Consider the following 26,061-nt stretch of genomic DNA (forward strand, 5'->3'; position numbering starts at 1 on the left):
AGGGATGTGCTGATTTGTCATCCTTAGGGTCAGTTATGTGATGGGGACAGGGATGTGCTTATCGGTCTTCCTTAGGGTCAGTTATGTGGTGAGGACAGGGATGTGCTGACTTGTCACACTTAGGGTCAGTTATGTGGTGAGGACAGGGATGTGCTGACCTGTCATCCTTAGGGTCAGTTATGTGGTGGGGACAAGGATGTGCTGATCTGTCATACTTAGGGTCAGTTATGTGGTGGGGACAGGGATGTGCTGACCTGTCATACTTAGGCTCAGTTATGTGGTGAGGACAGGGATGTGCTGACATGTCACCCTTAGGGTCAGTTATGTGGTGAGGACAGGGATGTGCTGACCTGTCATCCTTATGGTCAGTTATGTGGTGGGGACAGGGATGTGCTGACCAGTCACCATTAGGGTTCGTTATGTGGTGGGGGACAGGGATGTGCTGACCTGTCAACCTTAGGGTCAGTTATGTGGTGGGGACAGGGATGTGCTGACCTCTCATCCTTAGGGTCAGTTATGTGGTGAGGACAGGGATGTGCTGACCTGTCAACCTTAGGGTCAGTTATGTGGTGGGGACAGGGATGTGCTGACCTGTCACCCTTAGGGTCAGTTATGTGGTGGGGGACAGGGATGTGTTGACCTGTCATCCTTCGGCTCAATTATTTGGTGGGGACAGGGATGTGCTGACCAGTCATCCTTAGGGTCAGTTATGTGGTTAGGACAGGAATGTGCTGACCTGTCACCCATAGGGTCAGTTATGTTGTGATGGACAGGCATGTGCTGACCGGTCATCGTTAAGGTCAGTTATGTGATGGGGACAGGGATGTGCTGACCTGTCATCCTTAGGGTCAGTTATGTGATGGGGACAGGGATGTCCTGACCTGTCATCCTTAGGGTCAGTTATGTGATGGGGACAGGGATGTGCTGACCTGTCATCCTTAGGGTCAGTTATGTGGTTGGGGACAGGGATGTGCTGACCTGTCATCCTTAGGGTCAGTTATGTGGTTGGGGACAGGGATGTGCTGACCTGACATCCTTAGGGTCAGTTATGTGGTGGGGACAAGGATGTGGTGACCTGTCATCCTTAGGGTCAGTTATGTGGTTGGGGACAGGGATGTGCTGACCTGTCATCCTTAGGGTCAGTTATGTGGTGGGGACAGGTATGTGCTGACCTGTCATCTTTAGGGTCAGTTATGTGGTGAGGACAGGGATGTGCTGACCTGTCATCCTTAGGGTCAGTTATGTGGTGGGGACAAGGATGTGCTGATCTGTCATACTTAGGGTCAGTTATATGGTGGGGACAGGGATGTGCTGACCTGTCATCCTTAGGGTCAGTTATGTGGTGAGGACAGGGATGTGCTGACCTGTCACCCTTAGGGTCAGTTATGTGGTGATGGACAGGCATGTGCTGACCGGTCATCCTTAGGGTCAGTTATGTGATGGTTACAGGGATGTGCTGACCTGTCATCATTAGGGTCAGTTATGTGATGGGGACAGGGATGTGCTTACCGGTCATCCTTAGGGTCAGTTATGTGGTGAGGACAGGGATGTGCTGACTTGTCACTCTTAGGGTCAGTTATGTGGTGGGGGACAGGGATGTGCTGACCTGTCATCCTTATGGTCAGTTATGTGGTGGGGACAGGGATATGATAACCTGTCATGCTTAGGGTCAGTTATGTGGTGAGGGCCAGGGATGAGCTGTCATCCTTAGGGTCAGTTATGTGGTGGGGATAGAGATGTGGTGACCTGTCATCCTTAGGGTCAGTTATGTGGTGAGGACAGGGATGTGCTGACTTGTCATCCTTAGGGTCAGTTATGTTGTGAGGACAGCGATGTTCTGACCTGTCATCCTTAGGGACAGTTATGTGGTGAGGACAGGAATGTGCTGACCTGTCACCCTTAGGGTCAGTTATGTGGTGATGGACAGGCATGTGCTGACCGGTCATCCTTAGGGTCAGTTATGTGATGGGGACAGGGATGTGCTGACCTGTCATCCTTAGGGTCATTTATGTGATGGGGACAGGGATGTTCTGACCTGTCATCCTTATGGTCAGTTATGTGGTGGGGACAAGGATGTGCTGACCTGACATCCTTAGGGTCAGTGATGTGGTAGGGACAAGGATGTGCTGACCTGTCATCCTTAGGTTCAGTTATGTGGTTGGGGACAGGGATGTGCTGACCTGTCATCCTTAGGGTCAGTTATGTGGTGGGGACAGGTATGTGCTGACCTGTCACCCTTAGCGTCAGTTATGTGGTGAGGACAGGGATGTGCTGATATGTCATCCTTAGGGTCAGTTATGTGGTGAGGACAGGGAAGTGCTGACCTGTCACCCTTAGGGTCAGTTATGTGGTGGGAAGAAGGATGTGCTGACCTGTCATCCTTAGGGTCAGTTATGTGGTTGGGGACAGGGATGTGCTGACCTGTCATCCTTAGGGTCAGTTATGTGGTTGGGGACAGGGATGTGCTGACCTGTCATCCTTAGGGTCAGTTATGTGGTGGGGACAGGTATGTGCTGACCTGTCATCCTTAGCGTCAGTTATGTGGTGAGGACAGGGATGTGCTGATATGTCATCCTTAGGGTCAGTTATGTGGTGATGGACAGGCATGTGCTGACCGGTCATCCTTAGGGTCAGTTATGTGATGGGGACAGGGATGTGCTTACCGGTCTTCCTTAGGGTCAGTTATGTGGTGAGGACAGGGATGTGCTGACTTGTCACACTTAGGGTCAGTTATGTGGTGAGGACAGGGATGTGCTGACCTGTCATCCTTAGGGTCAGTTATGTGGTGGGGACAAGGATGTGCTGATCTGTCATACTTAGGGTCAGTTATGTGGTGGGGACAGGGATGTGCTGACCTGTCATACTTAGGCTCAGTTATGTGGTGAGGACAGGGATGTGCTGACATGTCACCCTTAGGGTCAGTTATGTGGTGAGGACAGGGATGTGCTGACCTGTCATCCTTATGGTCAGTTATGTGGTGGGGACAGGGATGTGCTGACCAGTCACCATTAGGGTTCGTTATGTGGTGGGGGACAGGGATGTGCTGACCTGTCAACCTTAGGGTCAGTTATGTGGTGGGGACAGGGATGTGCTGACCTGTCATCCTTAGGGTCAGTTATGTGGTGAGGACAGGGATGTGCTGACCTGTCAACCTTAGGGTCAGTTATGTGGTGGGGACAGGGATGTGCTGACCTGTCACCCTTAGGGTCAGTTATGTGGTGGGGGACAGGGATGTGTTGACCTGTCATCCTTCGGCTCAATTATGTGGTGGGGACAGGGATGTGCTGACCAGTCATCCTTAGGGTCAGTTATGTGGTTAGGACAGGAATGTGCTGACCTGTCACCCATAGGGTCAGTTATGTTGTGATGGACAGGCATGTGCTGACCGGTCATCGTTAAGGTCAGTTATGTGATGGGGACAGGGATGTGCTGACCTGTCATCCTTAGGGTCAGTTATGTGATGGGGACAGGGATGTCCTGACCTGTCATCCTTAGGGTCAGTTATGTGGTTGGGGACAGGGATGTGCTGACCTGTCATCCTTAGGGTCAGTTATGTGGTTGGGGACAGGGATGTGCTGACCTGACATCCTTAGGGTCAGTTATGTGGTGGGGACAAGGATGTGGTGACCTGTCATCCTTAGGGTCAGTTATGTGGTTGGGGACAGGGATGTGCTGACCTGTCATCCTTAGGGTCAGTTATGTGGTGGGGACAGGTATGTGCTGACCTGTCATCTTTAGGGTCAGTTATGTGGTGAGGACAGGGATGTGCTGACCTGTCATCCTTAGGGTCAGTTATGTGGTGGGGACAAGGATGTGCTGATCTGTCATACTTAGGGTCAGTTATATGGTGGGGACAGGGATGTGCTGACCTGTCATCCTTAGGGTCAGTTATGTGGTGAGGACAGGGATGTGCTGACCTGTCACCCTTAGGGTCAGTTATGTGGTGATGGACAGGCATGTGCTGACCGGTCATCCTTAGGGTCAGTTATGTGATGGTTACAGGGATGTGCTGACCTGTCATCATTAGGGTCAGTTATGTGATGGGGACAGGGATGTGCTTACCGGTCATCCTTAGGGTCAGTTATGTGGTGAGGACAGGGATGTGCTGACTTGTCACTCTTAGGGTCAGTTATGTGGTGGGGGACAGGGATGTGCTGACCTGTCATCCTTATGGTCAGTTATGTGGTGGGGACAGGGATATGATAACCTGTCATGCTTAGGGTCAGTTATGTGGTGAGGGCCAGGGATGAGCTGTCATCCTTAGGGTCAGTTATGTGGTGGGGATAGAGATGTGGTGACCTGTCATCCTTAGGGTCAGTTATGTGGTGAGGACAGGGATGTGCTGACTTGTCATCCTTAGGGTCAGTTATGTTGTGAGGACAGCGATGTTCTGACCTGTCATCCTTAGGGACAGTTATGTGGTGAGGACAGGAATGTGCTGACCTGTCACCCTTAGGGTCAGTTATGTGGTGATGGACAGGCATGTGCTGACCGGTCATCCTTAGGGTCAGTTATGTGATGGGGACAGGGATGTGCTGACCTGTCATCCTTAGGGTCATTTATGTGATGGGGACAGGGATGTTCTGACCTGTCATCCTTATGGTCAGTTATGTGGTGGGGACAAGGATGTGCTGACCTGACATCCTTAGGGTCAGTGATGTGGTAGGGACAAGGATGTGCTGACCTGTCATCCTTAGGTTCAGTTATGTGGTTGTGGACAGGGATGTGCTGACCTGTCATCCTTAGGGTCAGTTATGTGGTGGGGATAGGTATGTGCTGACCTGTCACCCTTAGCGTCAGTTATGTGATGGGGACAGGGATGTGCTGACCTGTCATCCTTAGGGTCATTTATGTGATGGGGACAGGGATGCTCTGACCTGTCATCCTTATGGTCAGTTATGTGGTGGGGACAAGGATGTGCTGACCTGACATCCTTAGGGTCAGTGATGTGGTAGGGACAAGGATGTGCTGACCTGTCATCCTTAGGGTCAGTTATGTGGTTGGGGACAGGGATGTGCTGACCTGTCATCCTTAGGGTCAGTTATGTGGTGGGGACAGGTATGTGCTGACCTGTCATCCTTAGCGTCAGTTATGTGGTGAGGACAGGGATGTGCTGATATGTCATCCTTAGGGTCAGTTATGTGGTGAGGACAGGGAAGTGCTGACCTGTCACCCTTAGGGTCAGTTATGTGGTGGGAAGAAGGATGTGCTGACCTGTCATCCTTAGGGTCAGTTATGTGGTTGGGGACAGGGATGTGCTGACCTGTCATCCTTAGGGTCAGTTATGTGGTGGGGACAGGTATGTGCTGACCTGTCATCCTTAGCGTCAGTTATGTGGTGAGGACAGGGATGTGCTGATATGTCATCCTTAGGGTCAGTTATGTGGTGGGGACAGGTATGTGCTGACCTGTCATCTTTAGGGTCAGTTATGTGGTGAGGACAGGGATGTGCTGACCTGTCATCCTTAGGGTCAGTTATGTGGTGGGGACAAGGATGTGCTGATCTGTCATACTTAGGGTCAGTTATATGGTGGGGACAGGGATGTGCTGACCTGTCATCCTTAGGGTCAGTTATGTGGTGAGGACAGGGATGTGCTGACCTGTCACCCTTAGGGTCAGTTATGTGGTGATGGACAGGCATGTGCTGACCGGTCATCCTTAGGGTCAGTTATGTGATGGTTACAGGGATGTGCTGACCTGTCATCATTAGGGTCAGTTATGTGATGGGGACAGGGATGTGCTTACCGGTCATCCTTAGGGTCAGTTATGTGGTGAGGACAGGGATGTGCTGACTTGTCACTCTTAGGTTCAGTTATGTGGTGGGGGACAGGGATGTGCTGACCTGTCATCCTTATGGTCAGTTATGTGGTGGGGACAGGGATATGCTAACCTGTCATGCTTAGGGTCAGTTATGTGGTGAGGGCCAGGGATGAGCTGTCATCCTTAGGGTCAGTTATGTGGTGGGGATAGAGATGTGGTGACCTGTCATCCTTAGGGTTAGTTATGTGGTGAGGACAGGGATGTGCTGACTTGTCATCCTTAGGGTCAATTATGTGGTGAGGACAGCGATGTTCTGACCTGTCATCCTTAGGGTCAGTTATGTGGTGAGGACAGGAATGTGCTGACCTGTCACCCTTAGGGTCAGTTATGTGGTGATGGACAGGCATGTGCTGACCGGTCATCCTTAGGGTCAGTTATGTGAAGGGGACAGGGATGTGCTGACCTGTCATCCTTAGGGTCATTTATGTGATGGGGACAGGGATGTTCTGACCTGTCATCCTTATGGTCAGTTATGTGGTGGGGACAAGGATGTGCTGACCTGACATCCTTAGGGTCAGTGATGTGATAGGGACAAGGATGTGCTGACCTGTCATCCTTAGGGTCAGTTATGTGGTTGGGGACAGGGATGTGCTGACCTGTCATCCTTAGGGTCAGTTATGTGGTGGGGACAGGTATGTGCTGACCTGTCACCCTTAGCGTCAGTTATGTGGTGAGGACAGGGATGTGCTGATATGTCATCCTTAGGGTCAGTTATGTGGTGAGGACAGGGAAGTGCTGACCTGTCACCCTTAGGGTCAGTTATGTGGTGGGAAGAAGGATGTGCTGATCTGTCATACTTAGGGTCAGTTATGTGGTGAGGACAGGGATGTGCTGACCCTTCATCCTTAGGGTCAGTTATGTGGTGAGGACAGGGGTGTGCTGACCGGTCATCCTTAGGGTCAGTTATGTGGTGAGGACAGTGATGTGCTGACCGGTCATCCTTAGGGTCAGTTATGTGGTGAGGACAGGGATGTGCTGACCAGTCATCCTTAGGGTCAGTTATGTGATGGGGACAGGGATGTGCTGACCTGTCATCCTTAGGGTCAGTTATGTGGTGGGGACAAGGATGTGCTGACCTGACATCCTTAGGTTTAGTTATGTGGTGGGGACAAGGATGTGCTGACCTGTCATCCTTAGGGTCAGTTATGTGGTGAGGATAGGGATGTGCTGACCTGTCATCCTTAGGGTCAGTTAAGTGATGAGGACAGGGACGTGCTGACTTGTCATCCTTAGGGTCAGTTATGTGATGGTTACAGGGATGTGCTTACCGGTCATCCTTAGGGTCAGTTATGTGGTGAGGACAGGGATGTGCTGACTTGTCACACTTACGGTCAGTTATGTGGTGAGGACAGGTATGTGCTGACCTGTCATCCTTAAGGTCAGTTATGTGGTGGGGACAGGGATGTGCTGACCAGTCATCCTTAGGGTCAGTTATGTGGTGAGGACAGGGATGTGCTGACCGGTCATCCTTAGGGTCAGTTATGTGATGGGGACAGGGATGTGCTGACCTGTCATCCTTAGGGTCATTTATGTGATGGGGACAGGGATGTTCTGACCTGTCATCCTTAGGGTCAGTTATGTGGTGGGGACAAGGATGTGCTGACCTGACATCCTTAGGGTCAGTGATGTGGTGGGGACAAGGATGTGCTGACCTGTCATCCTTAGGGTCAGTTATGTGGTTGGGGACAGGGATGTGCTGACCTGTCATCCTTAGGGTCAGTTATGTGGTGAGGATAGGGATGTGCTGACCTGTCATCCTTAGGGTCAGTTAAGTGATGAGGACAGGGACGTGCTGACTTGTCATCCTTAGGGTCAGTTATGTGATGGTTACAGGGATGTGCTTACCGGTCATCCTTAGGGTCAGTTATGTGGTGAGGACAGGGATGTGCTGACTTGTCACACTTAGGGTCAGTTATGTGGTGAGGACAGGTATGTGCTGACCTGTCATCCTTAAGGTCAGTTATGTGGTGGGGACAGGGATGTGCTGACCAGTCATCCTTAGGGTCAGTTATGTGGTGAGGACAGGGATGTGCTGACCGGTCATCCTTAGGGTCAGTTATGTGATGGGGACAGGGATGTGCTGACCTGTCATCCTTAGGGTCATTTATGTGATGGGGACAGGGATGTTCTGACCTGTCATCCTTAGGGTCAGTTATGTGGTGGGGACAAGGATGTGCTGACCTGACATCCTTAGGGTCAGTGATGTGGTGGGGACAAGGATGTGCTGACCTGTCATCCTTAGGGTCAGTTATGTGGTTGGGGACAGGGATGTGCTGACCTGTCATCCTTAGGGTCAGTTATGTGGTGGGGACAGGGATGTGCAGATATGTCATCCTTAGGGTCAGTTATGTGATGGGGACAGGGATGTGCTGATCTGTCATACTTAGGGTCAGTTATGTGGTGAGGACAGGGATGTGCTGACCCTTCATCCTTAGGGTCAGTTATGTGGTGGGGACAGGGCTGTGCTGACCAGTCACCATTAGGGTTTGTTATGTGGTGGGGGACAGGGATGTGCTGACCTGTCAACCTTAGGGTCAGTTATGTGGTGGGGACAGGAATGTGCTGACCTGTGAACCTTAGGGTCAGTTATGTGGTGAGGACAGGGATGTGCTGACCTGTCTACCTTAGGGTCAGTTATGTGGTGAGGACAGGGATGTGCTGACCTGTCACCCTTAGGGTCAGTTATGTGGTGAGAACAGGGATGTGCTGACCTGTCACCCTTAGGGTCAATTATGTGGTGGGGACAGGGATGTGCTGACCTGTCACCTTTAGGGTCAGTTATGTGGTGGGGGACAGGGATGTGTTGACCTGTCATCCTTAGACTCAGTTATGTGGTGGGGACAGGGATGTGCTGACCTGTCATCCTTAGGGTCAGTTATGTGGTTAGGACTGGGATGTGCTGACCTGTCACCCATAGGGTCAGTTATGTGGTGATGGACAGGCATGTGCTGACCGGTCATCCTTAAGGTCAGTTATGTGATGGGGACAGGGATGTGCTGACCTGTCATCCTTAGGGTCAGTTATGTGATGGGGACAGGGAAGTCCTGACCTGTCATCCTTAGGGTCAGTTATGTGGTGGGGACAAGGATGTGCTGACCTGTCATCCTTAGGCTCAGTTATGTGGTTGGGGACAGGGATGTGCTGACCTGTCATCCTTAGGGTCAGTTATGTGGTTGGGGACAGGGATGTGCTGACCTGACATCCTTAGGGTCAGTTATGTAGTGGGGACAAGGATGTGCTGACCTGTCATCCATAGGGTCAGTTATGTGGTTGGGGACAGGGATGTGCTGACCTGTCATCCTTAGGGTCAGTTATGTGGTGGGGACAGGTATGTGCTGACCTGTCATCTTTAGGGTCAGTTATGTGGTGAGGACAGGGATGTGCTGACCTGTCATCCTTAGGGTCAGTTATGTGGTGGGGACAAGGATGTGCTGACCTGACATCCTTAGGGTTAGTTATGTGATGGGGACAGGGATGTGCTGACCTGTCATCCTTAGGGTCAGTTATGTGGTGGGGACAGGTATGTGCTGACCTGTCATCCTTAGCGTCAGTTATGTGGTGAGGACAGGGATGTGCTGATATGTCATCCTTAGGGTCAGTTATGTGGTGAGGACAGGGATGTGCTGACCTGTCACCCTTAGGGTCAGTTATGTGGTGGGAACAAGGATGTGCTGATCTGTCATACTTAGGGTCAGTTATGTGGTGAGGACAGGGATGTGCTGACCCTTCATCCTTAGGGTCAGTTATGTGGAGAGGACAGGGGTGTGCTGACCGGTCATCCTTAGGGTCAGTTATGTGGTGAGGACAGGGATGTGCTGACCGGTCATCCTTAGGGTCAGTTATGTGGTGAGGACAGGGATGTGCTGACCGGTCATCCTTAGGGTCAGTTATGTGATGGGGACAGGGATGTACTGACCAGTCATCATTAAGGTCAGTTATGTGATGGGGACAGGGATGTGCTGACCTCTCATCCTTAGGGTCAGTTATGTGGTGGGGACAAGGATGTGCTGACCTGACATCCTTAGGGTTAGTTATGTGGTGGGGACAAGGATGTGCTGACCTGTCATCCTTAGGGTCAGTTATGTGGTGAGGACAGGGATGTGCTGACCTGTCATCCTTATGGTCAGTTAAGTGATGAGGACAGGGACGTGCTGACTTGTCATCCTTAGGGTCAGTTATGTGATGGTTACAGGGATGTGCTTACCGGTCATCCTTAGGGTCAGTTATGTGGTGAGGACCGGGATGTGCTGACTTGTCACACTTAGGGTCTGTTATGTGGTGAGGACAGGGATGTGCTGACCTGTCATCCTTAGGGTCAGTTATGTGGTGGGGACAAGGATGTGCTGATCTGTCATTCTTAGGGTTCGTTAAGTGGTGGGGACAGGGATGTGCTGACCTGTCACCCTTAGGGTCAGTTATGTGGTGAGGACAGGTATGTGCTGACCTGTCATCCTTAAGGTCAGTTATGTGGTGGGGACAGGGATGTGCTGACCAGTCATCCTTAGGGTCAGTTATGTGGTGAGGACAGGGATGTGCTGACCTGTCTACCTTAGGGTCAGTTATGTGGTGAGGACAGGGATGTGCTGACCTGTCACCCTTAGGGTCAGTTATGTGGTGAGAACAGGGATGTGCTGACCTGTCACCCTTAGGTTCAGTTATGTGGTGGGGAGAGGGATGTGCTGACCTGTCACCTTTAGGGTCAGTTATGTGGTGGGGGATAGGGATGTGTTGACCTGTCATCCTTAGGCTCAGTTATGTGGTGGGGACAGGGATGTGCTGACCTGTCATCCTTAGGGTCAGTTATGTGGTTAGGACTGGGATGTGCTGACCTGTCACCCATAGGGTCAGTTATGTGGTGATGGACAGGCATGTGCTGACCGGTCATCCTTATGGTCAGTTATGTGGTGGGGACAGGGATGTCCTGACCTGTCTTCCTTAGGGTCAGTTATGTGGTGGGGACAAGGATGTGCTGACCTGTCATCCTTAGGGTCAGTTATGTGGTTGGGGACAGGGATGTGCTGACCTGTCATCCTTAGGGTCAGTTATGTGGTTGGGGACAGGGATGTGCTGACCTGACATCCTTAGGTTCAGTTATGTGGTGGGGACAAGGATGTGCTGACCTGTCATCCTTAGGGTCAGTTATGTGGTTGGGGACAGGGATGTGCTGACCTGTCATCCTTAGGGTCAGTTATGTGGTGGGGACAGGTATGTGCTGACCTGTCATCTTTAGGGTCAGTTATGTGGTGAGGACAGGGATGTGCTGACCTGTCATCCTTAGGGTCAGTTATGTGGTGGGGACAAGGATGTGCTGACCTGACATCCTTAGGGTTAGTTATGTGGTGGGGACAAGGATGTGCTGACCTGTCATCCTTAGGGTCAGTTATGTGGTGAGGACAGGGATGTGCTGACCTGTCATCCTTAGGGTCAGTTATGTGATGAGGACAGGGACGTGCTGACCTGTCACCCTTAGGGTCAGTTATGTGGTGGGGACAGGGATGTGCTGATTTGTCATCCTTAGGGTCAGTTATGTGATGGGGACAGGGATGTGCTTACCGGTCATCCTTAGGGTTAGTTATGTGGTGAGGACAGGGATGTGCTGACTTGTCACACTTAGGGTCAGTTATGTGGTGAGGACAGGGATGTGATGACCTGTCATCCTTAGGGTCAGTTATGTGGTGGGGACAAGGATGTGCTGATCTGTCATACTTAGGGTCAGTTATGTGGTGGGGACAGGGATGTGCTGACCTGTCATACTTAGGCTCAGTTATGTGGTGAGGACAGGGATGTGCTGACATGTCACCCTTAGGGTCAGTTATGTGGTGAGGACAGGGATGTGCTGACCAGTCATCCTTATGGTCAGTTATGTGGTGGGGACAGGGATGTGCTGACCAGTCACCATTAGGGTTCGTTATGTGGTGGGGGACAGGGATGTGCTGACCTGTCATCCTTAGGGTCAGTTATGTGGTGAGGACAGGGATGTGCTGACCTGTCATCCTTAGGGTCAGTTATGTGGTGGGGACAGGGATGTGCTGACCTGTCACCCTTAGGGTCAGTTATGTGGTGGGGGACAGGGATGTGTTGACCTGTCATCCTTAGGCTCAATTATGTGGTGGGGACAGGGATGTGCTGACCAGTCATCCTTAGGGTCAGTTATGTGGTTAGGACAGGGATGTGCTGACCTGTGACCCATAGGGTCAGTTATGTGGTGATGGACAGGCATGTGCTGACCGGTCATCGTTAAGGTCAGTTATGTGATGGGGACAGGGATTTGCTGACCTGTCATCCTTAGGGTCAGTTTTGTGATGGGGACAGGGATGTCCTGACCTGTCATCCTTAGGGTCAGTTATGTGGTGGGGACAAGGATGTGCTGACCTGTCATCCTTAGGGTCAGTTATGTGGTTGGGGACAGGTATGTGCTGACCTGTCATCCGTAGGGTCAGTTATGTGGTTGGGGACAGGGATGTGCTGACCTGACATCCTTAGGGTCAGTTATGAGGTGGGGACAAGGATGTGCTGACCTGTCATCCTTAGGGTCAGTTATGTGGTTGGGGACAGGGATGTGCTGACCTGTCATCCTTAGGGTCAGTTATGTGGTGGGGACAGGTATGTGCTGACCTGTCATCCTTACGGTCAGTTATGTGGTGGGGACAAGGATGTGCTGATCTGTCATACTTAGGGTCAGTTATATGGTGGAGACAGGGATGTGCTGACCTGTCATCCTTAGGGTCAGTTATGTTTTGAGGACAGGGATGTGCTGACCTGTCACCCTTAGGGTCAGTTATGTGGTGATGGACAGGCATGTGCTGACCGGTCATCCTTAGGGTCAGTTATGTGATGGGGACAGGGATGTGCTGACCTGTCATCATTAGGGTCAGTTATGTGATGGGGACAGGGATGTGCTTACCGGTCATCCTTAGGGTCAGTTATGTGGTGAGGACAGGGATGTGCTGACTTGTCACTCTTAGGGTCAGTTATGTGGTGAGGACAGGGATGTGCTGACCGGTAATACTTAGGGTCAGTTATGTGGTGGGGACAGGGATGTGCTGACCTCTCACCCTTAGGGTCAGTTATGTGGAGGGGACAGGGATGTGCTGACCTGTCATCCTTAGGGTCAGTTATGTGGTGGGGACAGGGATGTGCTGACCTGTCATCCTTAGGGTCAGTTATGTGGTGGGGGACAGGGATGTGCTGACCTGTCATCCTTATGGTCAGTTATGTGGTGGGGACAGGGATATGCTAACCTGTCATGCTTAGGGTCAGTTATGTGGTGAGGGCCAGGGATGAGCTGTCATCCTTAGGGTCAGTTATGTGGTGGGGATAGAGATGTGGTGACCTGTCATCCTTAGGGTCAGTTATGTGGTGAGAACAGGGATGTGCTGACTTGTCATCCTTAGGGTCAGTTATGTGGTGAGGACAGGGATGTTCTGACCTGTCATCCTTAGGGTCAGTTATGTGGTGAGGACAGGAATGTGCTGACCTGTCTCCCTTAGGGTCAGTTATGTGGTGATGGACAGGCATGTGCTGACCGGTCATCCTTAGGGTCAGTTATGTGATGGGGACAGGGATGTGCTGACCTGTCATCCTTAGGGTCATTTATGTGATGGGGACAGGGATGTTCTGACCTGTCATCCTTATGGTCAGTTATGTGGTGGGGACAAGGATGTGCTGACCTGACATCCTTAGGGTCAGTGATGTGGTAGGGACAAGGATGTGCTGACCTGTCATCCTTAGGGTCAGTTATGTGGTTGGGGACAGGGATGTGCTGACCTGTCATCCTTAGGGTCAGTAATGTGGTGGGGACAGGTATGTGCTGACCTGTCATCCTTAGCGTCAGTTATGTGGTGAGGACAGGGATGTGCTGATATGTCATCCTTAGGGTCAGTTATGTGGTGAGGACAGGGATGTGCTGACCTGTCACCCTTAGGGTCAGTTATGTGGTGGGAACAAGGATGTGCTGATCTGTCATTCTTAGGGTCAGTTATGTGGTGAGGACAGGGATGTGCTGACCCTTCATCCTTAGGGTCAGTTATGTGGTGAGGACAGGGGTGTGCTGACCGGTCATCCTTAGGGTCAGTTATGTGGTGAGGACAGGGATGTGCTGACCGGTCATCCTTAGGGTCAGTTATGTGGTGAGGACAGGGATGTGCTGACCGGTCATCCTTAGGGTCAGTTATGTGATGGGGACAGGGATTTGCTGACCTGTCATCATTAGGGTCAGTTATGTGATGGGGACAGGGATGTGCTGACCTGTCATCCTTAGGGTCAGTTATGTGGTGGGGACAAGGATGTGCTGACCTGACATCCTTAGGGTTAGTTAGGTGGTGGGGACATGGATGTGCTGACCTGTCATCCTTAGGGTCAGTTATGTGGTGAGGATAGGGATGTGCTGACCTGTCATCCTTAGGGTCAGTTAAGTGATGAGGACAGGGACATGCTGATATGTCATCCTTAGGGTCAGTTATGTGATGGTTACAGGGATGTGCTTACCGGTCATCCTTAGGGTCAGTTATGTGGTGAGGACAGGGATGTGCTGACTTGTCACACTTAGGGTCAGTTATGTGGTGAGGACAGGGATGTGCTGACCTGTCATCCTTAGGGTTAGTTATGTGGTGGGGACAAGGATGTGCTGATCTGTCATACTTAGGGTTCGTTATGTGGTGGGGACAGGGATGTGCTGACCTGTCACCCTTAGGGTCAGTTATTTGGTGAGGACAGGTATGTGCTGACCTGTCATCCTTAAGGTCAGTTATGTGGTGGGGACAGGGATGTGCTGACCAGTCATCCTTAGGGTCAGTTATGTGGTGAGGACAGGGATGTGCTGACCTGTCTACCTTAGGGTCAGTTATGTGGTGAGGACAGGGATGTGCTGACCTGTCACCCTTAGGGTCAGTTATGTGGTGAGAACAGGGATGTGCTGACCTGTCACCCTTAGGTTCAGTTATGTGGTGGGGAGAGGGATGTGCTGACCTGTCACCTTTAGGGTCAGTTATGTGGTGGGGGATAGGAATGTGTTGACCTGTCATCCTTAGGCTCAGTTATGTGGTGGGGACAGGGATGTGCTGACCTGTCATCCTTAGGGTCAGTTATGTGGTTAGGACTGGGATGTGCTGACCTGTCACCCATAGGGTCAGTTATGTGGTGATGGACAGGCATGTGCTGACCGGTCATCCTTATGGTCAGTTATGTGGTGGGGACAGGAATGTCCTGACCTGTCTTCCTTAGGGTCAGTTATGTGGTGGGGACAAGGATGTGCTGACCTGTCATCCTTAGGGTCAGTTATGTGGTTGGGGACAGGGATGTGCTGACCTGTCATCCTTAGGGTCAGTTATGTGGTTGGGGACAGGGATGTGCTGACCTGACATCCTTAGGTTCAGTTATGTGGTGGGGACAAGGATGTGCTGACCTGTCATCCTTAGGGTCAGTTATGTGGTTGGGGACAGGAATGTGCTGACCTGTCATCCTTAGGGTCAGTTATGTGGTGGGGACAGGTATGTGCTGACCTGTCATCTTTAGGGTCAGTTATGTGGTGAGGACAGGGATGTGCTGACCTGTCATCCTTAGGGTCAGTTATGTGGTGGGGACAAGGATGTGCTGACCTGACATCCTTAGGGTTAGTTATGTGGTGGGGACAAGGATGTGCTGACCTGTCATCCTTAGGGTCAGTTATGTGGTGAGGACAGGGATGTGCTGACCTGTCATCCTTAGGGTCAGTTATGTGATGAGGACAGGGACGTGCTGACCTGTCACCCTTAGGGTCAGTTATGTGGTGGGGACAGGGATGTGCTGATTTGTCATCCTTAGGGTCAGTTATGTGATGGGGACAGGGATGTGCTTACCGGTCATCCTTAGGGTTAGTTATGTGGTGAGGACAGGGATGTGCTGACTTGTCACACTTAGGGTCAGTTATGTGGTGAGGACAGGGATGTGCTGACCTGTCATCCTTAGGGTCAGTTATGTGGTGGGGACAAGGATGTGCTGATCTGTCATACTTAGGGTCAGTTATGTGGTGGGGACAGGGATGTGCTGACCTGTCATACTTAGGCTCAGTTATGTGGTGAGGACAGGGATGTGCTGACATGTCACCCTTAGGGTCAGTTATGTGGTGAGGACAGGGATGTGCTGACCTGTCATCCTTATGGTCAGTTATGTGGTGGGGACAGGGATGTGCTGACCAGTCACCATTAGGGTTCGTTATGTGGTGGGGGACAGGGATGTGCTGACCTGTCATCCTTAGGGTCAGTTATGTGGTGAGGACAGGGATGTGCTGACCTGTCATCCTTAGGGTCAGTTATGTGGTGGGGACAGGGATGTGCTGACCTGTCACCCTTAGGGTCAGTTATGTGGTGGGGGACAGGGATGTGTTGACCTGTCATCCTTAGGCTCAATTATGTGGTGGGGACAGGGATGTGCTGACCAGTCATCCTTAGGGTCAGTTATGTGGTTAGGACAGGGATGTGCTGACCTGTGACCCATAGGGTCAGTTATGTGGTGATGGACAGGCATGTGCTGACCGGTCATCGTTAAGGTCAGTTATGTGATGGGGACAGGGATTTGCTGACCTGTCATCCTTAGGGTCAGTTTTGTGATGGGGACAGGGATGTCCTGACCTGTCATCCTTAGGGTCAGTTATGTGGTGGGGACAAGGATGTGCTGACCTGTCATCCTTAGGGTCAGTTATGTGGTTGGGGACAGGTATGTGCTGACCTGTCATCCGTAGGGTCAGTTATGTCGTTGGGGACAGGGATGTGCTGACCTGACATCCTTAGGGTCAGTTATGAGGTAGGGACAAGGATGTGCTGACCTGTCATCCTTAGGGTCAGTTATGTGGTTGGGGACAGGGATGTGCTGACCTGTCATCCTTAGGGTCAGTTATGTGGTGGGGACAGGTATGTGCTGACCTGTCATCCTTACGGTCTGTTATGTGGTGGGGACAAGGATGTGCTGATCTGTCATACTTAGGGTCAGTTATATGGTGGAGACAGGGATGTGCTGACCTGTCATCCTTAGGGTCAGTTATGTTTTGGGGACAGGGATGTGCTGACCTGTCACCCTTAGGGTCAGTTATGTGGTGATGGACAGGCATGTGCTGACCGGTCATCCTTAGGGTCAGTTATGTGATGGGGACAGGGATGTGCTGACCTGTCATCATTAGGGTCAGTTATGTGATGGGGACAGGGATGTGCTTACCGGTCATCCTTAGGGTCAGTTATGTGGTGAGGACAGGGATGTGCTGACTTGTCACTCTTAGGGTCAGTTATGTGGTGAGGACAGGGATGTGCTGACCGGTAATACTTAGGGTCAGTTATGTGGTGGGGACAGGGATGTGCTGACCTCTCACCCTTAGGGTCAGTTATGTGGAGGGGACAGGGATGTGCTGACCTGTCATCCTTATGGTCAGTTATGTGGTGGGGACAGGGATGTGCTGACCTGTCATCCTTAGGGTCAGTTATGTGGTGGGGGACAGGGATGTGCTGACCTGTCATCCTTATGGTCAGTTATGTGGTGGGGACAGGGATATGCTAACCTGTCATGCTTAGGGTCAGTTATGTGGTGAGGGCCAGGGATGAGCTGTCATCCTTAGGGTCAGTTATGTGGTGGGGATAGAGATGTGGTGACCTGTCATCCTTAGGGTCAGTTATGTGGTGAGAACAGGGATGTGCTGACTTGTCATCCTTAGGGTCAGTTATGTGGTGAGGACAGGGATGTTCTGACCTGTCATCCTTAGGGTCAGTTATGTGGTGAGGACAGGAATGTGCTGACCTGTCTCCCTTAGGGTCAGTTATGTGGTGATGGACAGGCATGTGCTGACCGGTCATCCTTAGGGTCAGTTATGTGATGGGGACAGGGATGTGCTGACCTGTCATCCTTAGGGTCATTTATGTGATGGGGACAGGGATGTTCTGACCTGTCATCCTTATGGTCAGTTATGTGGTGGGGACAAGGATGTGCTGACCTGACATCCTTAGGGTCAGTGATGTGGTAGGGACAAGGATGTGCTGACCTGTCATCCTTAGGGTCAGTTATGTGGTTGGGGACAGGGATGTGCTGACCTGTCATCCTTAGGGTCAGTAATGTGGTGGGGACAGGTATGTGCTGACCTGTCAACCTTAGCGTCAGTTATGTGGTGAGGACAGGGATGTGCTGATATGTCATCCTTAGGGTCAGTTATGTGGTGAGGACAGGGATGTGCTAACCTGTCACCCTTAGGGTCAGTTATGTGGTGGGAACAAGGATGTGCTGATCTGTCATTCTTAGGGTCAGTTATGTGGTGAGGACAGGGATGTGCTGACCCTTCATCCTTAGGGTCAGTTATGTGGTGAGGACAGGGGTGTGCTGACCGGTCATCCTTAGGGTCAGTTATGTGGTGAGGACAGGGATGTGCTGACCGGTCATCCTTAGGGTCAGTTATGTGGTGAGGACAGGGATGTGCTGACCGGTCATCCTTAGGGTCAGTTATGTGATGGGGACAGGGATGTGCTGACCTGTCATCATTAGGGTCAGTTATGTGATGGGGACAGGGATGTGCTGACCTGTCATCCTTAGGGTCAGTTATGTGGTGGGGACAAGGATGTGCTGACCTGACATCCTTAGGGTTAGTTATGTGGTGGGGACATGGATGTGCTGACCTGTCATCCTTAGGGTCAGTTATGTGGTGAGGATAGGGATGTGCTGACCTGTCATCCTTAGGGTCAGTTAAGTGATGAGGACAGGGACATGCTGATATGTCATCCTTAGGGTCAGTTATGTGATGGTTACAGGGATGTGCTTACCGGTCATCCTTAGGGTCAGTTATGTGGTGAGGACAGGGATGTGCTGACTTGTCACACTTAGGGTCAGTTATGTGGTGAGGACAGGGATGTGCTGACCTGTCATCCTTAGGGTTAGTTATGTGGTGGGGACAAGGATGTGCTGATCTGTCATACTTAGGGTTCGTTATGTGGTGGGGACAGGGATGTGCTGACCTGTCACCCTTAGGGTCAGTTATGTGGTGAGGACAGGTATGTGCTGACCTGTCATCCTTAAGGTCAGTTATGTGGTGGGGACAGGGATGTGCTGACCAGTCATCCTTAGGGTCAGTTATGTGGTGAGGACAGGGATGTGCTGACCTGTCATCCTTAGGGTCAGTTATGTGATGGGGACAGGGATGTGCTGACCTGTCATCCTTAGGGTCATTTATGTGATGGGGACAGGGATGTTCTGACCTGTCATCCTTAGGGTCAGTTATGTGGTGGGGACAAGGATGTGCTGACCTGACATCCTTAGGGTCAGTGATGTGGTGGGGACAAGGATGTGCTGACCTGTCATACTTAGGGTCAGTTATGTGGTGAGGACAGGGATGTGCTGACCCTTCATCCTTAGGGTCAGTTATGTGGTGGGTACAGGGATGTGCTGACCAGTCACCATTAGGGTTTGTTATGTGGTGGGGGACAGGGATGTGCTGACCTGTCAACCTTAGGGTCAGTTATGTGGTGGGGACAGGAATGTGCTGACCTGTGATCCTTAGGGTCAGTTATGTGGTGAGGACAGGGATGTGCTGACCTGTCTACCTTAGGGTCAGTTATGTGGTGAGGACAGGGATGAGCTGACCTGTCACCCTTAGGGTCAGTTATGTGGTGAGAACAGGGATGTGCTGACCTGTCACCCTTATGGTCAGTTATGTGGTGGGGACAGGGATGTGCTGACCTGTCACCTTTAGGGTCAGTTATGTGGTGGGGGACAGGAATGTGTTGACCTGTCATCCTTAGACTCAGTTATGTGGTGGGGACAGGGATGTGCTGACCTGTCATCCTTAGGGTCAGTTATGTGGTTAGGACTGGGATGTGCTGACCTGTCACCCATAGGGTCAGTTATGTGGTGATGGACAGGCATGTGCTGACCGGTCATCCTTAAGGTCAGTTATGTGATGGGGACAGGGATGTGCTGACCTGTCATCCTTAGGGTCAGTTATGTGATGGGGACAGGGAAGTCCTGACCTGTCATCCTTAGGGTCAGTTATGTGGTGGGGACAAGGATGTGCTGACCTGTCATCCTTAGGGTCAGTTTTGTGGTTGGGGACAGTGATGTGCTGACCTGTCATCCTTAGGGTCAGTTATGTGGTTGGGGACAGGGATGTGCTGACCTGACATCCTTAGGGTCAGTTATGTGGTGGGAACAAGGATGTGCTGACCTGTCATCCATAGGGTCAGTTATGTGGTTGGGGACAGGGATGTGCTGACCTGTCATCCTTAGGGTCAATTATGTGGTGGGGACAGGTATGTGCTGACCTGTCATCTTTAGGGTCAGTTATGTGGTGAGGACAGGGATGTGCTGACCTGTCATCCTTAGGGTCAGTTATGTGGTGGGGACAAGGATGTGCTGACCTGACATCCTTAGGGTTAGTTATGTGGTGGGGACAGGGATGTGCTGACCTGTCATCCTTAGGGTCAGTGATGTGGTAGGGACATGGATGTGCTGACCTGTCATCCTTAGGGTCAGTTATGTGGTTGGGGACAGGGATGTGCTGACCTGTCATCCTTAGGGTCAGTTATGTGGTGGGGACAGGTATGTGTTGACCTGTCATCCTTAGCGTCAGTTATGTGGTGAGGACAGGGATGTGCTGATATGTCATCCTTAGGGTCAGTTATGTGGTGAGGACAGGGATGTGCTGACCTGTCACCCTTAGGGTCAGTTATGTGGTGGGAACAAGGATGTGCTGATCTGTCATACTTAGGGTCAGTTATGTGGTGAGGACAGGGATGTGCTGACCCTTCATCCTTAGGGTCAGTTATGTGGTGAGGACAGGGGTGTGCTGACCGGTCATCCTTAGGGTCAGTTATGTGGTGAGGACAGGGATGTGCTGACCGGTCATCCTTAGGGTCAGTTATGTGGTGAGGACAGGGATGTGCTGACCGGTCATCCTTAGGGTCAGTTATGTGATGGGGACAGGGATGTGCTGACCGGTCATCATTAGGGTCAGTTATGTGATGGGGACAGGGATGTGCTGACCTGTCATCCTTAGGGTCAGTTATGTGGTGGGGACAAGGATGTGCTGACCTGACATCCTTAGGGTTAGTTATGTGGTGGGGACAAGGATGTGCTGACCTGTCATCCTTAGGGTCAGTTATGTGGTGAGGACAGGGATGTGCTGACCTGTCATCCTTAGGGTCAGTTAAGTGATGAGGACAGGGACGTGCCAACTTGTCATCCTTAGGGTCAGTTATGTGATGGTTACAGGGATGTGCTTACCGGTCATCCTTAGGGTCAGTTATGTGGTGAGGACAGGGATGTGCTGACCTGTCACCCTTAGGGTCAGTTATGTGGTGGTTACAAGGATGTGCTGATCTGTCATACTTATGGTCAGTTATGTGGTGTGGACAGGGATGTGCTGACCGACAGGTATGTGCTGACCTGTCATCCTTAAGGTCAGTTATGTGGTGGGGACAGGGATGTGCTGACCGGTCATCCTTAGGGTCATTTATGTGATGGGGACAGGGATGTTCTGACCTGTCATCCTTAGGGTCAGTTATGTGGTGGGGACAAGGATGTGCTGACCTGACATCCTTAGGGTCAGTGATGTGGTGGGGACAAGGATGTGCTGACCGGTCATCCTTAGGGTCAGTTATGTGGTTGGGGACAGGGATATGCTGACCTGTCATCCTTAGGGTCAGTTATGTGGTGGGGACAGGGATGTGCTGATCTGTCATACTTAGGGTCAGTTATGTGGTGAGGACAGGGATGTGCTGACCCTTCATCCTTAGGGTCAGTTATGTGGTGGGGACAGGGATGTGCTGACCTGTGATACTTAGGGTCAGTTATGTGGTGAGGACAGGGATGTGCTGACCTGTCTACCTTAGGGTCAGTTATGTGGTGAGGACAGGGATGTGCTGACCTGTCACCCTTAGGGTCTGTTATGTGGTGAGAACAGGGATGTGCTGACCTGTCACCCTTAGGTTCAGTTATGTGGTGGGGAGAGGGATGTGCTGACCTGTCACCTTTAGGGTCAGTTATGTGGTGGGGGATAGGGATGTGTTGACCTGTCATCCTTAGGCTCAGTTATGTGGTGGGGACAGGGATGTGCTGACCTGTCATCCTTAGGGTCAGTTATGTGGTTAGGACTGGGATGTGCTGACCTGTCACCCATAGGGTCAGTTATGTGGTGATGGACAGGCATGTGCTGACCGGTCATCCTTAAGGTCAGTTATGTGATGGGGACAGGGATGTGCTGACCTGTCATCCTTAGGGTCAGTTATGTGATGGGGACAGGGATGTCCTGACCTGTCATCCTTAGGGTCAGTTATGTGGTGGGGACAAGGATGTGCTGATCTGTCATCCTTAGGGTCAGTTATGTGGTTGGGGACAGGGATGTGCTGACCTGTCATCCTTAGGGTCAGTTATGTGGTTGGGGACAGGGATGTGCTGACCTGACATCCTTAGGGTCAGTTATGTGGTGGGGACAAGGATGTGCTGACCTGTCATCCATAGGGTCAGTTATGTGGTTGGGACAGGGATGTGCTGACCTGTCATCCTTAGGGTCAGTTATGTGGTGGGGACATGTATGTGCTGACCTGTCATCTTTAGGGTCAGTTATGTGGTGAGGACAGGGATGTGCTGACCTGTCATCCTTAGGGTCAGTTATGTGGTGGGGACAAGGATGTGCTGACCTGACATCCTTAGGGTTAGTTATGTGGAGTGGACAAGGATGTGCTGACCTGTCATCCTTAGGGTCAGTTATGTGGTGAGGACAGGGATGTGCTGACCTGTCATCCTTAGGGTCAGTTATGTGATGAGGACAGGGACGTGCTGACCTGTCACCCTTAGGCTCAGTTATGTGGTGGGGACAGAGATGTGCTGATTTGTCATCCTTAGGGTCAGTTATGTGATGGGGACAGGGATGTGCTTACCGGTCATCCTTAGGGTCAGTTATGTGGTGAGGACAGGGATGTGCTGACTTGTCACACTTCGGGTCAGTTATGTGGTGAGGACAGGGATGTGCTGACCTGTCATACTTAGGCTCAGTTATGTGGTGAGGACAGGGATGTGCTGACCTGTCACCCTTAGGGTCAGTTATGTGGTGAGGACAGGGATGTGCTGACCTGTCATCCTTAAGGTCAGTTATGTGGTGGGGACAGGGATGTGCTGACCCGTCACCATTAGGGTTCGTTATGTGGTGGGGGACAGGGATGTGCTGACCTGTCAATCTTAGGGTCAGTTATGTGGTGGGGACAGGGATGTGCTGACCTGTCATCCTTAGGGTCAGTTATGTGGTGAGAACAGGGATGTGCTGACCTGTCAACCTTAGGGTCAGTTATGTGGTGAGGACAGGGATGTGCTGACCTGTCACCCTTAGAGTCAGTTATGTGGTGAGAACAGGGATGTGCTGACCTGTCATCCTTAGGGTCAGTTAAGTGGTGGGGGACAGGGATGTGTTGACCTGTCATCCTTTGGCTCAGCTTTGTGGTGGGGACAGGGATGTGCTGACCTGTCATCCTTAGGGTCAGTTATGTGGTTAGGACAGGGATGTGCTGACCTGTCAACCTTAGGGTCAGTTATGTGGTGAGGACAGGGATGTGCTGACCTGTCACCCTTAGAGTCAGTTATGTGGTGAGAACAGGGATGTGCTGACCTGTCACCCTTAGGGTCAGTTATGTGGTGGGGGACAGGGATGTGTTGACCTGTCATCCTTTGGCTCAGTTTTGTGGTGGGGACAGGGATGTGCTGACCTGTCATCCTTAGGGTCAGTTATGTGGTTAGGACAGGGATGTGCTGACCTTTCACCCATAGGGTCAGTTATGTGGTGATGGACAGGCATGTGCTGACCTGTCACCCTTAGAGTCAGTTATGTGGTGAGAACAGGGATGTGCTGACCTGTCATCCTTAGGGTCAGTTAAGTGGTGGGGATAGGGATGTGCTGACCTGTCACCCTTAGGGTCAGTTATGTGGTGGGGGACAGGGATGTGTTGACCTGTCATCCTTTGGGTCAGTTATGTGATGGGGACAGGGATGTCCTGACCTGTCATCCTTAGGGTCAGTTATGTGGTGGGGACAAGGATGTGCTGACCTGTCATCCTTAGGGTCAGTTATGTGGTTGGGGACAGGGATGTGCTGACCTGTCATCCTTAGGGTCAGTTATGTGGTTGGGGACAGGGATGTGCTGACCTGACATCCTTAGGGTCAGTTATGTGGTGGGGACAAGGATGTGCTGACCTGTCATCCTTAGGGTCAGTTATGTGGTTGGGGACAGGGATGTGCTGACCTGTCATCCTTAGGGTCAGTTATGTGGTGGGGACAGGTATGTGCTGACCTGTCATCTTTAGGGTCAGTTATGTGGTGAGGACAGGGATGTGCTGACCTGTCATCCTTAGGGTCAGTTATGTGGTGGGGACATGGATGTGCTGATCTGTCATACTTAGGGTCAGTTATATGGTGGGGACAGGGATGTGCTGACCTGTCATCCTTAGGGTCAGTTATGTGGTGAGGACAGGGATGTGCTGACCTGTCTACCTTAGGGTCAGTTATGTGTTGAGGACAGGGATGTGCTGACCTGTCACCCTTAGGGTCAGTTATGTGGTGAGAACAGGGATGTGCTGATCTGTCACCCTTAGGGTCAGTTATGTGGTGGGGACAGGGATGTGCTGACCTGTCACCCTTAGGGTCAGTTATGTGGTGGGGGACAGGGATGTGTTGACCTGTCATCCTTAGGCTCAGTTTTGTGGTGGGGACAGGGATGTGCTGACCTCTCATCATTAGGGTCAGTTATGTGGTTAGGACAGGGATGTGCTGACCTGTCACCCATAGGGTCAGTTATGTGGTGATGGACAGGTATGTGCTGACCTGTCATCCTTAGGGTCAGTTATGTGGCGAGGACACGGATGTGCTGACTTGTCATACTTAAGGTCAGTTATGTGGTGGTCAGGGTTGGGCTTCTTCTTGTCTACGTATTTTATGACTATCAGCAGTAGTATTGTCAATCATATTGACCAAAAATAATTAGTTTTGGATCTGCACCCCTGCAAATGCCCTCTGTCACTCCAGGGTGTCACGGCACTGAGTTTGGGAATCACTGACTTACAGAAATCATCACTGTTAAAGTATTAACCATCTAATATTTTGAAAGATAAGGGAAAATAATGTATCTTCAGCACATCACATGGCGTCCTTGGCTCTTCTACAGGGCCTCCATCCGGACCATGGGATTTGAATTATGAAGTGACCGGTCCCGGAGCTGTATCTCTGACATGGAGGACACCTAAAGACATGGGAGGCCGTCCAGATGTTCTGTACGCGGTGACCTGTAAGGAGTGTATAAACGGGCGCTGCCTCCGCTGTGGTGATGGAGTGACCTTCAGACCTGGCCAAGTAGGGCTCGTCCAGACCAGCGCCCATCTTTCAGGACTTCTCCCTGGAATGGCGTACACCCTGGAGGTGCTCACAACCAACAAGGTGTCAGAAATGAGCGCTGAGCCACCCAAATATTCCTCACTGAACCTCAGCATCAGCCAGTCAGGTCAGTGGGGTGTAACGGGGAATATTAGTGCTGTGGGCTGGTCTGATGTCATGGATTTACATGTGACCACCACATTGCGTGCACAGAAAACGGTGCTTGGTCTTAGGAGTCTATTTATTATAGAGCGCCACACTGACACCCGAAGCACGTGCTTGCAGGTCTCGCATGTGCGTCTTTTGCCGGTATTGCTTGCGTGACTTTTGGCGGTATCGCTTGGACGCATGCGCACATGCGACTTAGATGCATTCGCAGAGGAAAAAAAATCTCATCCCCGCTGGGCCCGACACTGAGTCAGGCCCAATACGATGGCTTTTTATTACTGACGCTTTATCGCTGCAACAAAGCAAATATGTTATTGTCACAATTCAACCAAAATATGTCATACAGACCAGAGCTGTAAGGGTTAATGTTCCGCTACCCCGTTCCCGGTCCTTGTAGATGCGGATGAATGATCGGCTTATATCCGACTTGCTATCGCCAATTTTATATATTTTTTTATATATATATATACAAACAAATATTCTTTCTACAAGTGTAACCTGGACCCTTAAACAATGAATATCTGATCTATAATGGGTGATGAGAACGGCTTATTGTTCCCTCTTACAGGGTTTTATTCCATTCCAAAGTTTTATTTTATTTTTGCATCTGCTACAGAATCTTAATTTTACTAACAGTTTCTTATATAGCGCCAATACGTCCTGTGGCTCTGTACAGACGGTAACAAAACAGGGTGATATCAGGCAGACAAAGAAGTAA

At 51.2% G+C, this 26,061-nt stretch overlaps 1 protein-coding gene across 2 annotated transcripts in view; it reads left to right on the top strand.

Annotated features, from left to right (window-relative positions):
• The window catches only part of LOC148516902 (ephrin type-B receptor 5-like), a 170,968-nt gene that overhangs the window by 84,740 nt on the left and 60,167 nt on the right, over positions 1-26,061 (top strand). For both annotated transcript variants that reach the window (XM_088479377.1, XM_088479378.1), the window contains exon 5: positions 24,970-25,302. In XM_088479377.1, the coding sequence (XP_088335503.1) occupies positions 24,970-25,302 (333 nt within the window). The remainder of the gene's footprint in view (positions 1-24,969; positions 25,303-26,061) is intronic.

This window comes from Taudactylus pleione, unplaced genomic scaffold, assembly GCF_031769625.1.
Source record: "Taudactylus pleione unplaced genomic scaffold, aTauple2 ptg000231l, whole genome shotgun sequence".
In the NCBI taxonomy this organism is placed as follows: domain Eukaryota; kingdom Metazoa; phylum Chordata; class Amphibia; order Anura; family Myobatrachidae; genus Taudactylus; species Taudactylus pleione.